Here is a 14,208-nt window from a genome sequence, read left to right as displayed (position 1 = left end):
CCGGGGCGGTGGGGGGGGCCGGCCCCCAGGGGGAAAAAAAAAAAAAAAAAAAAAAAAAAAAAAAAAAAAAAATCCAGCCGCTCCGTCCTCTGTTGGATATTTGACGTCCACATATTTAAACTCATGTCGTCAGAATCTACTCATAAATAATGCGTAATTAAATAAATCCAAAATCTTAAGTTGTCATATGTCATGCGGAACTATTGGAAATGGACAAAACTAAATATATTTTAGCATCAATATACGTTTTTAATAATTCAATAATAATTGTATTAAATAATGAAATTGTTTTTATTACCTTCATTCTATTTTTTTTCTTTGAATTGCAGTTTTAGAAACGTATAGTTTGCCTGCAAGTGCTAAACTGTGACATTGCAGCCAAATTTGAAAAACGCAAAAGTATTAATAAATTAAAATATTGATTGTTGTAAATTGTCATGTAATTAGATTCAAATGACCATAGTTTAGAAAAATACATAAATAACGAATGCAACATTTTAAGGGGAACACGTAATTTTATTTACTTAATTGGAAATGATGATGTTTTTAAATTGTTTTTATTTTGAACATTGTAAATCACTCCATTTGTCAATAAATAGGAAATTAACCTAAAGAGAAAAATCAAAATTAGAAAAGAAAATCAACTCTAAAAAAACGAATTAAGCAAACAAAAACATTTTAATTGTATTTATTTTATTTACTTTTTTTTTCTCCAAACTGAGCACAGGGAGTACAAAGCCCCTTTCATCTTCTCAGAGGTTGTACAGTTAGTGCATTCGGTCCTAAAAGAATGAAAAAATAGATCTGACTAAGTAGAAGAAGAAGAAGTGCTACATGAGGAGAAGATGAGGTAAATCTGTCCAGATGGAAGAAACAAACTAATGTACTGATGCAGAGAAAAAAAAAAAACACATCATCAACATCATTAATAATATTATCATCATTATGTACACACATTAGATGCATAGAATACTTTCTCATCCAGTTTTTACATAAATACCAATATTCTACCCCCAACCCCCCAAAAAAACCAACTGATCTGGGATCCTGCTAGTTTATGTACCTGCTGCTGTGTTTTGAAATGAAAAGCTGCATTTTCTTGCATTTTTTATTTTTTTTTGTGCGTAATTTTCATAAGTCAGATTTCGCTTACATAATTACCTCAAACAAAGATTGGCATTCCAGATTTTTTCTCTGTTGGTGAGGAAAACAAAAGCTGCTGAATCAGTTCTCCATAAAGGAACCTGAACAATCCACAAGATTTCGAGACAGGATGCAACAGCAGGCCTAAAAATTTGAGCTCAGCTCTGATTTTGCATTCAGAAACTCACAGCTGAGTCAACACTGAGAGGAGATACCAGGTTCTCCAAGTGTAATTGAAAAGTCGTCTGTCAGTGTTGCTCAGTGAATTTTATGCAAGTTTGTGCAGATCCATTTTAGTTTATATTCTTCATGAAATGAACCATTTATGCTTTTTTCATCGGTTTATAAGAATGTGGTTGGATTGCAGCAAGTTTGGAGAACCTCGTACAGTGTGAGGAGATGGTTCACTCTTACTACTGACTAAGCAGCTGAACTCAGTGTGCATTCATGGTGTGAGTTCAGGACCCTCCTACAATGATACAACCACCTCAGACTAAGACCGGTACTATTGATGCTGTTGTCAAACTGATAAAGCATTTTGATAAGGAAGTTTTGCGCATCCTTGAAACTCTCAGAGAACTTTCATGATTTTATTATCTGTAATTAGGGAGCACATTGATTCTTAATTATTGTCTAAAAACCTGCCCAAGACCCATCTACATTCTTGCAGGCTTCCTAAAAAGTTGCAGGGTCTTCATTCAGTGTGAAGGAGTCCTGTTTCTACCAGCTTTAATTTAACTGCACATGGGAACACAGGATAGGAAAATACAAAATTACAAACATTTTTAGCTGACTTTCTTTATTTTTGCAATAAGTTTTGAGCAAAGCTGTCATCCGTCACATCTAATCGACTGCATTTGAAAATTGAGGGGAAAGCAATAGACTCAAAATCTCTCAGTTTGTGGGTTTTGGAAGTAGCTTTGCCTCAAACACCTTCAGTCTGGATTATCAAGAATCTCAGACTAATGCTTTTGAAGAAACTCCAGGAAGGTTCCTTCCTCTCTTTTGAAGGAACATTGTTTCTCCCAGAATGCCTGCGAGCTGGTTCAGAAACCTGCAGCCCAGCAGCTTTGAAAGTCTTTTTTTATGTTTAATTTTCAGGACACGGTCTCTGTTTGGCACCAGAACCAAAGTCGGGTTGTCATCCTCTTTTGCCTCTTGGAAGCATCGAAGCCTTGTCAGTCCAAATCTGACAGAAAGTTTTCTTTTTTTTCCTAGGAAAACAACCCTCTGTTCTTCTTTTCCTTTTCCATTGTCCAGAATAAAGGTTCATTGTCCATCCGTCAGTCCATAGCAATGAAAGCTGTCTGTGTCTACATCTATGCATGTCTGTTCATATGTGTGTTCGGTTTTAATCTGCAATGTGCGTGTAAATTTGCAGTGAAAAGGGTTAAACCTTGTTTTTGACTAAAAGTCACTGTTCTGAGTGACGCAGGCCTCAATTCCTTAATTTTAATGTATTTATTTACTTTTTTAAATTCAAAATGAGGTGTTTTGTGCATGTGTGTGTGTGTGTGTGTGTGTGTATGAGATGGCGCAGAGACAGCTGTTGTCTAGTCGTCGCTGATGACATCCACATCCTCGCTGCCAGCCTGCTGCGTCGCTGCTCTCCAGCGGCTGACGTGTTGGCTGCCCTTCCTCTTTTGCTGAGCTTCAGGAGACTCTTCCTCCAACTTCTGCCGCTTGTGCTTCGTCCTGCGGTTCTGGAACCACACCTTTACCTGCACACGCAGACACACACAGTCGCATCAGAATACAAGGCTCATATGAAGCTTGGATGTTGAAAATGTCTGCTTACGCTTACTGTGTTTGGTTTTCTATGGTTTACTAAACACTGAATAATCCAAAATTACTCTTGAAATGTCTAACCTGAGATTGATAAAAGCAGTCTCTCACATGCTGGTAAGAATTTCTGCTGCTAAAGGTGATTCTATAAGCTGCTGTTTTCATTTTACACTTTTTTAAGCAAATAATGGTACAGGTACTCTATATATAAGATTCAATTTACCTCATTTTATGACAAAGAAAAACAAAAAAATAATATGTTCACATTTTGATAAATAAGTTGGGTTAAGCATGATTTTAACAAATTTATTTTAGCTCTTTCCGAATTTCCAAATGCTAGTTTTGTATCTGAGAGAAAAGCTCTGAAAAGTTTCAACTCTGCAGGATTTTAGAAAAAAAAAATCATTATGAACTGTAAAGATGTGACACTCAGTAACCAGTGAAGATTTCTACTGCTTGAAGGTGTTATGATTTTGACGTTTTCCAGAGGTGTTCCAGCAGTTTAGATCTAGTGATGTTCTCACCAATGCAGTCGAGTAAATGTCTCTTGTGTTCACATATGAAGATGTATCTTTTCACAAATGATTTACAGACATTGAGGCATGCTTTAATTTCTTCCCGATTCCAATGATATTAAACTAATTAAGTTCCGTCTGATCAGAACCTGTCAAATAAATAAGCTGGAACCCACAGAATCCACTTTGTTTTGGGTAGTGAAAACACAGAAGCTGTTTCCACCAACTGCAAACATGCCTGAGAACAACGACGAGCCATTTGGAAACCTTCGCACAGCTACCAGCCACAACCACAACAAGCTGTGATTCTGTCACTGATAGGAATGATTGTGTGAGAGCAACTCGGTGATTTAAGACCTTTTCGCTGGTAAAACACAACCATGACATGCAGAGCTGTTCAAACTCGCTGAGCTGGCTCCAAGATCTTGTTGCGCAATCTGTCAGAGGCTGTAAACTCTAGATCAGCATGATAGATGCTCAAATTACCTTCAAACATCACATAGGTTTACCACAGATTCTACCGAGGATTCAAAGTAACACTTCGTCTTTACAGTGAAGAAAAAACACAAAGACAAGAAGAGATAACATTAAGTGAAAGATGTTTTTCTGATATATTCAGTAAATCTAAGAGCAATCGTCAAGTAATTTTTAAAGAAAGATAATAAATTCCTTGTTTCTGTAATCCAATTTCTGTGTAGCTGAAAACACAGGCTATTTGGATAAATATAAAACATAATTTAAAAAAAATACTCTAATGAAATCTGGCTGGGTTTGTTTTGAGAAGGATTACCCAACAGACAAACTTCTGCTGCTCAGCATCAAGAGGGAGCACATCCATGATGTAGAGCCCACGCACACTGGCATGATTTGTAATGGAAAACTTCAAGTTTGACTGACCATGCCAGCCTCATACCAAGGCTAAAACCTTGCTACACTGACAGCACTTTGTGTAAGAGACTGCAACACTCTGTCCAGCTGTAATGACCAATTCATTTCTCATATGGCCATAAATACTGGCCCATACTTAGTTGCTCTTCATTTTCCCACTGGATGATAAACAAAAGGCACTTTTTCAAAATTGATAGTGTAGACCCAGAAACCCAAATATCTCTGTAAGACATGGTTTCTATTTCTAGTGATCAATGGGTGTAAGGCAGGGTAAACCCCGGATAGATTATCAGTCCATCAACAGAGACGTACAACCATGCACACTAACACTTGCGCCAAAGGTCAATTTGGCCAATTAACTTAACATACATTTTTAGTAGGAGGAAGCCAGAGAGAACCAGGGACTCCCACTGGTCCACCATATAGCCTAACCTGCCCCACATAAAGGAAGAGTCACAAATCAAACAGGATCATTGAAAACATCCTGGCACAGATAAACGACTCAAAGGTTCATACCAATGATACAATCTGAGAGAGCTGTGTCAGTTTCTGGACTGGGTCGTGGTCCCATGCATGGAAATGCAACTAGGCTGCTAACATCTAGGAAATTATTAGCATGAAAGGAAGCATGTCTCTGGTGCAACGATGACAAGGGAAAAAACTCTTTGGCGAGCATCGTGCAGCAAGCCTGCCTCACTTTAAACGCTGTTTGTGGTGAGGGAAGAACGATTTTTACCCAATCTTAAAGACGTAGCCTGATAAAAACCACTCTCTTGTTTTCTGTGTTGCTCTGCAAAGAAGGTTCAGACCCTCAGCTGTTGAGAAACAATTGCTTGCTGGAGTCGTGGGCCCTGTTGAAGCTTTAAATTTTATGCAGTTGATAATATTTGACTATGACGGTATGAAGCTTACCAGAAATTGCCTGCAAGGTAAAAAATAATGTGCCACTGCGAAAAGAGAAGTGTTGAGCTGAATGAGATGGTCATTAATGTTAACTCAATATTTGCAGCAACATGTACTGAACAGCTTAATTCACTTCATGTGCTGCCATTGCTAAAACTACTGTTTTACTATTGCGGACCACAATTCTAAAACAAATTCTCCTTCTGCTCACTGATCTTAGAAATCCTACCAGAAAAACCTAGATCAACGGGCGTAATGTCAGATGGAGCACTGAAAGCAGAGATGTGCAGGATGGCAGAATGGAAATTGTTTTCCAACATTTTGCATGATCACTTTGGATCAGTCAGATCCAAAAATGACATGCTTTCCCAGTGAGCAGTTCTGTTCACACATCAAAAACAAACATCTAAAACATGCACAGCACCAAAATTTTCCACTCTTCGTGTAAAGATTCAATTGTTTAACACAATGGTGATGATTCTTACGAAAACTAAGATAAATTAAGTAGATTTATATAAGACCTGAGTCACCTTTTCTCTGCAGGGCCCCTTGTGGCCCCCAGCAGTAAGAATTAAAAATTTATTGATGCTTATTTGGATCCTAGCCCTGAGATGTCCCGCAGGAACGTTGATCACTTGATCATTACTGCCTGTAAAGGCGCTCTGATTGCACAAAGCTGTGATTTATGAGTGATTAATAACCGCTGCTGGCAAGTGACTGGCAGAGCTGCGTCCTTCTCTTCCTGTCTGTTGTTGTGAAATGAGCTCATAATTTATGAATCACGTCGTTTAACTGGCGTCAGGAGTCCAACCACCGCGCCGACTTGATGACAAACACCATCCTGAGAAAAGGAGGAGTTCGCTGACTAATTGCCCACTCAGCATTCCTCACAACGCAAAGAACACACACTGACATCACAGCTAACAATGCATGCCACAGAGCAATGCAGCACATATATGTGTGTGAGTGAGTGAGTGTATTTAGTGTGCAGATTATTAATTTAGTCATGATCTGGCATAGTTCTATCCTCTAGATGACAGCCAAGTATTTATAGTATGATTGGTGGTGTGCCCTGAAAATGCATCAACACACATGAGAGGCATACTGTACAAGCGGCGTGACATAAATTTGCAACAAGAGTCCAGTCCGAGCTGTTAAAATCACTTTAGTGTCTTTGATTAATCAGCTTTTTTATTTTTTAACTGTGTGGATCTGTTTGTTGATCAATCTTGACTAAGCAACATCTGCAGCGTAGCTTTACCAAAAGTTTCGGCAAAGAAATGTATATATAGTTTGTCACTTTAGGAAAGGTATGAACCTTTTGGTGTTTATAAGATCTGTGATTAGGAAACTTTCCAGATCTTAACCCTCGTTGAGAAAAAGTGGTCAGTTCTCAGAAAATAATGTGAAGAAACCGAGGGCAGCAAATGAACTCCAAAACGTGATGATAAGAATAGATCCCCGTCAGTCTGTATTTGAATCAAAGGTTGGTGTCCAATATGTCAGGTGAATTACAAAAGAAGAAAAATCTTCCTTGGTATACTTTGGTAAACCTGGTTGCTTTATTCTGCTTTTTAAAGTAATTATTTAGTTAGAAGTGAAACTCAGGCAGAGCTTAAGGCAAGACTCGGTAAGCTGGATTGATTTGCCAACCCTCATTTCTTTATCTGTTCTGAAAAAATATCAGTCATATCTGCAGTGATTTCTGTCTCCCACTGGTTCATTATTTCCAGAGTTGTCAGTAACTGTTAGAGCTGAAATCTTATTTACCATCTGTCAAAAACTGTGCTATTCTTAACATATTCAGCTCCAGAAATGGGATCCAGTTGTTTCTTTTGGATAGACTATCAGTAAAAAAGAAACATCAAAAGCAACAACAACAAAAAAAAAGAAATACAAGATTATTATAAAACGATATGGCTGCTTTAAGGAAGATCTGTTGCTTCAGGACTTTAACTCAGTACTGTCAGCTTTTCTTGTCTAACTTTAATATTTACCATAACAAACATCTTGTCTGAACCGTCCCATCATGCACCTCTGCCTCTATTTCCAAGTTGCCTCACCTGTGTCTCAGTCAAGCACAGCCCACTCGCCAGTTGCTTCCTCTCAGCTCCGACTACGTAATGGTTTTTTTCAAAAGCTCGCTCCAAGCGCAGCAGCTGGGAAGGTGAGAAAGCCGTCCGGATCCGTTTGGGCTTTCTGGAGAACGGACCGTGAAGCAACAGGTTCTCTGGACTGCTGTCCTCTCCTGAAAAACAAACGAAAGTCAATCAGTCTTAACTCTAGATATTTGGTTGACTTCTTTTATTTCCACTCTGCAGTAAAATATAATGTATCTAGTGGGCCATTAGGTAATCATTAATGAAAATAAAATTGTAAAAAAAAAAAGTAGATTGGAAACAAAAAGGCAACTTATAATGCAAATCCAATGGCATGTTCAATATCACATACTGATGTTTTTCTCATCTGCACTGTGGCCTGACATCCTCCTTTTTAATTCTTTGATGAGAATAAAAATTGGAAAGCCGTATTTGGTCCTGAATCTTATCTGGAGGCGAAAGACCGTCCTGCATGCAGCCTGAAAAGCTGAAGTCAGGGCCTTTTATTGTTGATAAATTAGAGTGTCATTGAAAGATTCATTTATTTCAGTAACATAATTTTAAAAATAGCGTTTTCCACACAAGGCTACGATGAGTATAAGTCGTAGCTGAGCAGAAGTGCGGTTTCAGATTCGTCCTTGAGTCCGACTGTTTCACAAACTTTGAAATTTTCCTCTGGTCCAATAAATGTGAATCAAGTTCTACACAGTCTTTACAGTTATTTAAGTCACGTCTATTAAAGCAGAGACACAAGCTAACTGTGATCAATAAATGTAAAAAAAAAAATTGGAAAAAATAAGGTCATGCCAAGGCATGTAGATACTTATGAAATATGTGTTAGGAACCCTTTAAAGATTTACACATTTAGTGACTAGGTCCTGTAGTAATTTATTTAACTGGCTATCCATCCATTTTCTTTACACCCTGGGGTCGGGAGGGTTGCTGGCGCCTATCTCCAGATAACGTTCTGGGCGAGAGGCAGGGTTCACCCTGGACAGGTCGCCAGTCTGTCGCAGGGTGACAGACTGACACACAACCATGCATACACACACTCACACCTAGGGGCAATTTGGAGAGGCCAATTAACCTGACATGTACTCTGGGAGGAAACCAGAGTACCTGGAGAAAACCCATGGATGCACAGGGAGAACATGCAAACTCCATGCAGAAAGACCAGGACTGGGAATCAAACCCAGAACCTTCTTGCTGCAAGGCAACAGCTCTACCAACTGCACCACTGTGCAGCCCAGGAATTGGCTAGTGTTTGATAAATATGATGGTGATAATTTTTTGGCATAGTTTAAGTGTAACATTTCACATGAGCTTATACTGAGTGTCTAAAAGAGTCCTTTAACTTCAATTCTCATGAGTCAGCATGGTTTTTAAATTCATATCTGAAAGTGGGCTGTCATTACAGTTTTGAAAATCATTTATTTTATTGGTCTTATGTCTAATTTTCTGAAAAACTGAATTCATGTTTTTTGTTAGCGTTAAGCCTTAGTTTTCAAAATGAATAGAAATTAACACTGTGTGTAATGTTTTTTTGTAAGAGTTTCACTTTTTGATTTGAAGTGTTGCTATAAATAGACGTTTCACTGACATTAGGATTTATTCAGATTAACCTGTTTTTCAAGATTCAAACATTTCAGTTGCAATCAGTTACTTTTTTTCTCATCAAAGCAAAACTGTAACTGAAAGCAAGAATGTCTAAAACTTCTGAGAACTGAACAGTCAGACTGACTGATCTCTCTCTCTTTGTCCTGTATGGTGAGGATATAAACATGGAGGAAGTCCTTTTCCACATTATTCCAACCCAGAAATGTCTCTAAAAGCCTAATTCATTGTTTCTAGACATGCACTGATCACTTGTTCGGTTTTATTTTTGAACTGAACTAAAATCAGAAGCTGCAGAGCTCCCAGTAGTTGCAACACGCCTTTGTGTGTCTATTTGCTCTGCCTAATCTGAACAAACACCTTGTCTGTTTGACATTTGCATCTGAATCATGAGTTGAGCCGCAAACTGAAATCGAAACGCTCATCAGTAAATATAAAAAAAAAGACCGGGAGAAACGTGGACGGGTTTGCTCAGATCCTAAAGTTCTGGTTGTGGATCCTGCTGCTCTGCTGGGTTTCATTTCTGCAGCAGAAACAAAAAAGGTTCTGATAATATTTCAGAACCTCAGTGAGGAAGTTTATTTTTATTTTATTTTATTTATTTGTTTTTTGCACGTGAAACATTTAGAAACTATTGCTGTTTGGTCTTTAGATTAACATGATTCAGTCTGTGAATAAGATGTTTAGAACAGAAGAGATGAGCCCATTTTTAGTATCTACAATGTTCTGTGATTTGAAGTCAGTCAGTGCAAATGAACAAAAACACAGACGCTGGGGAGACTCTGATTGACTGACAGAAAATAAATCCTATGGAGCTCCTGACATGACTCTTGTGTTTTGATATATCTTAAATTAGAATCTAAAAATAAAAAATAGCAGTCAGCATCTCAATCTGGGCTTATAAATATTTATGTGTCAAAAAATGTTTTGAAAAATCCTTTGAAGAAAATAAGTTGCAAAAACAACTAAAAAGGTAAGGTTTTAATTTTAAATGTGAAACATTGATATATAAGCTATAGGTTTATAATTTACTTTTATCAAACGAATATTTTTTTTTGCATTTCAAACGTTTGCTTCAAACCAGATTTTAAACCAATCATAACCTTTATTTAATCAAATAAAAACTTCATTGAGACCGACAATCTATTTTTCATGAGGGATCAATGTTTGTTTTGTTTTAGCCAAGAAGCGAACTCACGTTTCGATGTTCAAACCACAAATGAAAAACATTTTAACCAGCTGCAGCATTGCTAACTCAAGCTATCTAAAATCCTGCTCTTTAAGGTGCTAACCGACTTCATTTCCATGCAGATCGTTTTTTGCGTTTTTCCATCTCGGTTTGTCTAATTTTACTGAGGTGCTAAAGCTAGCCTTCTCACTTTTGGGGCGAACTCGAGTCTCATTTGTTTACGAGGCGAAGTGGTTGAAAAATCCGTGTGACAGCGACGCTGCAACGGTTTCTTTGTTTCTTCGCTCCAAACCGAAGCGCAGCTTCTGCTTTTATTTTTCCTGAATGTTTATTGAAATCGCACGTAAAGCCATCAATACGTTTTTACATACAAACAAATATACGCTTGGGTTCCTTTTAGCACGCTGAAAAGGAGTTGCGGCCGCCATCACGCTCTACGCAAAAGAGCGGGCTGTGCGACAATGATGGCGGGCGGAGAGCCGGCACGTACCGGGCACCTTTTATCTGGCGTTAGCCGTCTTATTCACATGCAAATTCAGAGCCGTGACTAGTGGCCGTCATGGTTTGCAAATATTTCTGTTCAACGTCAAATGATGCTTTAATGTAGCAACTGCTCGAATCGCTAAAAATTAATCTGCAAAACTGAAGAATTCAACATCCACTTCTAATTGTCTCCTCATTTTCCAGTTTTAACCAAATTAAAGAAATTAAAATGGATATTGAGATATTTGAAAAGTTTAATCAGCAGCTAACAGCTTATCCGGGAATTAAAGTGACATCTTTGATTTTGATTTGAACAAAAACAGAAAAATCTTCAGGATGAGATTTCTGGTCCTTTTTATTTTACCATCCGTGAAATACGCTTCGATGTGCAGCACAAACACACAACAGTTTGTTTTTGTTTTTATTAATGTTGATAAGATGCATGTTTATTTATTTATTTAAATTTTAAGACGCATGTTTATTATAAATTAGCATTTACTCTCCTACAGACGCTGCTGCAGTATCCCTTTTTAAATTAAGCCTTTCAAATAGGGAGGCCATGGAACTCGATAAACTCTGAGTGAACCTTCATCATAGATGCAGAACAAGGATGAGCAACAGCAGAAAGTCAGAGGACAACAGAAAGGCATCTCTGAATCAGGATAAATAAAACTGCAGGAGAAACAGCCAGCGATCTTGAGATTACTGTCATTTCTATTCCTCGGCTAAAGTTTTTCAACACTTTTGCTGTTTAACTTGGAGCCTTCAGTAGTAACCCCAGAACTCACTTGATGCATTATGCTGAGCAGATGAAGCAGCTGATTTGGCTAGATATTAAAACCCACAGACAGAAGCCGCAGCTTCTGTCCTTTCCAAGAATAAATTCTCACAGTTTTCATCAGGTTAATGTCTCATCAGTCACCTCTATATAGGAAAAAGTTTCTCAGTTATAGTTCTGAGACAGTTGAGCATTTGTCTTTCTGAGCAGCTGAAGTTGCACTAGGAGTAAACAGAACGCAGACAGGGGAAAAGCAAAACCTTTTAAACTAAACCAGACCTGTTTGCATCAGACGATTGGCCTTGTTGCACATTCAGTTCAACTGACACTATTATAATGAAATCTTCCTTTATTGATATTTTTGTGTAAAAAATAAACTTATGCTTTTCCTGTTATCTTAATAAAAGTATTATTTGATGAATGAAAGAACAATCGTCCAGAGATCAGCTGATCAGTTGGTCAAATATAAACAAAAAATAATAATTTTATTAATCTGAAAAACTAAACACTCCCATCATGTTCAGTCTTTAAATGCATCAACTAACAGCACATGTTTTAGATTTAGTGAGAATCGGATAAAAGTAAGTAGAAGTTTATTTGTATAGCATCTTTCAAGATATAAATCAACAAAATAAATGTGCAAACCAAATTTAAGCAGAAGAAACTTACGGATATACCTTGACACGTAAATTAATTCTTTCATTTAGGTTTAAATCTATTACAGCTATCAAAAAATTGAGTTTATTTCATGGAATTGGTAAAGATCAGTATTAACAGGCCTGACCTCAAAGAAATAGGATATCAGTAAAGAAAGGCCTAATCTGTGCAAACATAAAGCTTTACTCAAAGCAGAAAACTAAGCAACTCCAGCAATGATTTAACAACAAATTACATTAAAAAACAAGTTTTGCCAAATCGACTCTCTGATTCTGTTTTTTTTCCCTTTTTTTTTTTTGCAGAAAGAACAGTGACAAATTTCCTAAATAAATAAATACATTTAAAAAACACCACTATGGCTGCTAGTGTGTCATTCACAAGCAAATTAGCAGTTACTTTCAAAACACATGGTAGGATCCAAACAAAGACACTTTGCTCTAAAACCAGAATGTAAAACAGATGAAGTGAGCCTTTTAAAACAGTTTCATAGATTGTGAATAAAACCTGTTAGAATTTTTTTTTTTTTTTTTTTTTTTAATCTGGGGAAGTACAAATGATCCTGACTAAGCTACACATGTACTTTCAACATACATTATTTTATTTTATTTTTTTACAAAAACTGAAAGAAAAAGAAAGCTGTGAGTGAAAGTCCACTCTTGTTAATCTATTAAATGATGGCTTGTAGGCACTTCCTGGCTCTGGGGCACAATGAGGTGAGTTAGCACAATGCAAAGGAATAAAACCATCACCAATCTTAGAGAAACATTTCTGTCCATCAAACTGAATGATCTGAACTCCATTAATTAATAAAATATGCAAGAGCTTCATCTCAGACTCTGCAAGTTAGCATGTTAAATGCTCAACCCCGGTGCAGGACATGATCATTACTAAAGACTGAGTGTATAAACCGCAAAGCACAGTGGTGGAGAGTTGATGATCTGGGCTTGTTTTACAACCACACAAACTTGAAGGTAAGCTCCTCTGTAAACCAAATGTGAGGTCACCTGTCAGAGGAAGCTCGATAAAACTGGGTCATCGACAGGACGATGATCAGAAACACAGCAGCAAATCCACAACAGAACGACTGAAGAAGAAAAGGACCAACATCCCAACCTCAATACGTGGCTGGACCTTAAGATAGCTTCGTAGAGACAAAGTTCAATAAACTAAAGCAGTGCTGGAAAGACGACTGGGCCACCATTCCCCGACTTTCACATGAGAACCAAATAGACTCAATTAAAAAATGACTGGGTTTATTGCTTTAAAGTTGATTCTACAAGCAGATAGTTAGTTCATGAGAGATGATTCCTTTTATGCATTGATTTTCTGTTTTGATTTAGTTCTTGTTAAATAAAAGCATTACATTGTAATATGTGATGTGTTCTTTATATTTAGTGAGTGCTAATGCTTCATGTCATGCAGAAGCGAGGACAAGGACAGTGAAACTGTTCCATGTTGTAAACTGGAGCCGGAGAAGCAGGAGCTGCAAGAGAAGTGAGGCTGTCAGCTGCTTCCACATAATGAAGAAAAATGTGTCTGTATGAGAGGAGGTGCAGCAGACAGAGGAAGAGGAGGAGGACAAGAAAGGGTTAATGGGACCACCTGAGTGGGACAGGTATCAGAGACACTTCAAACCCACACTGAGACGCAGATTCATCCGCTTCTGAAAGTAGTTCTTTTGGCTGCCTGTGTTGCAAGGCTGAAGTTAACTGCAGCAGAAATATTCTCCTAAGATAGAATGTAATGAATAAATGTCAAATAAAACAGCGACAAATGTTCAGTTTGTCAATGTTAAAATCTGCATTTCTGTTATGTATTTATTTATTTATTTATTTTAATCAAACCCTTAAAATAATAACATTAATTATAAGTCATCAAAGGAGCTGCTGGGATGAAAATATATTTAAAAATCCATTTGAAAGAATAAAATTGGTAATTCAAACTAAAAGACGCTAAAAAAAGTCTGAACTTTAGGATGTTCAAATGATATTTTAGAAATTCTTCTAAAAAAACAAGTGTAAAAAATGTAATTATGCTAATTTTGCCTCTCTTCTAACTTTTTATTGAGTATACTTACACATGAAATACCAGAATTCATGTATCTTAATAAGAGCTAAAAAAAAAAAAAAAAAAAAAAAAAAAAAAAAAAAAAAA

The 14,208-nt window shown here is 37.2% G+C and overlaps 1 protein-coding gene across 1 annotated transcript in view; it reads right to left on the bottom strand.

The window, feature by feature from the left end:
- Positions 1–709: 709 nt before the first annotated feature.
- emx3 (empty spiracles homeobox 3) overlaps positions 710–14,208 on the bottom strand; it is a 23,346-nt gene continuing 9,847 nt past the window's right edge. The window contains exons 2-3 of the mRNA XM_015046293.1: positions 7,298–7,482; positions 710–2,864 (exon numbers count right to left, since the gene is read on the bottom strand). Coding sequence (XP_014901779.1) covers positions 2,697–2,864; positions 7,298–7,482 — 353 coding nt within the window. The 3' untranslated portion in view covers positions 710–2,696. The remainder of the gene's footprint in view (positions 2,865–7,297; positions 7,483–14,208) is intronic.

Source organism: Poecilia latipinna, unplaced genomic scaffold, assembly GCF_001443285.1.
Source record: "Poecilia latipinna isolate Pla-1442-1.1 unplaced genomic scaffold, P_latipinna-1.0 Scaffold771, whole genome shotgun sequence".
NCBI lineage: Eukaryota > Metazoa > Chordata > Actinopteri > Cyprinodontiformes > Poeciliidae > Poecilia > Poecilia latipinna.
Note: the sequence above shows the minus strand (reverse complement) of the source record. Positions and strands in the feature narration are given on the sequence as shown.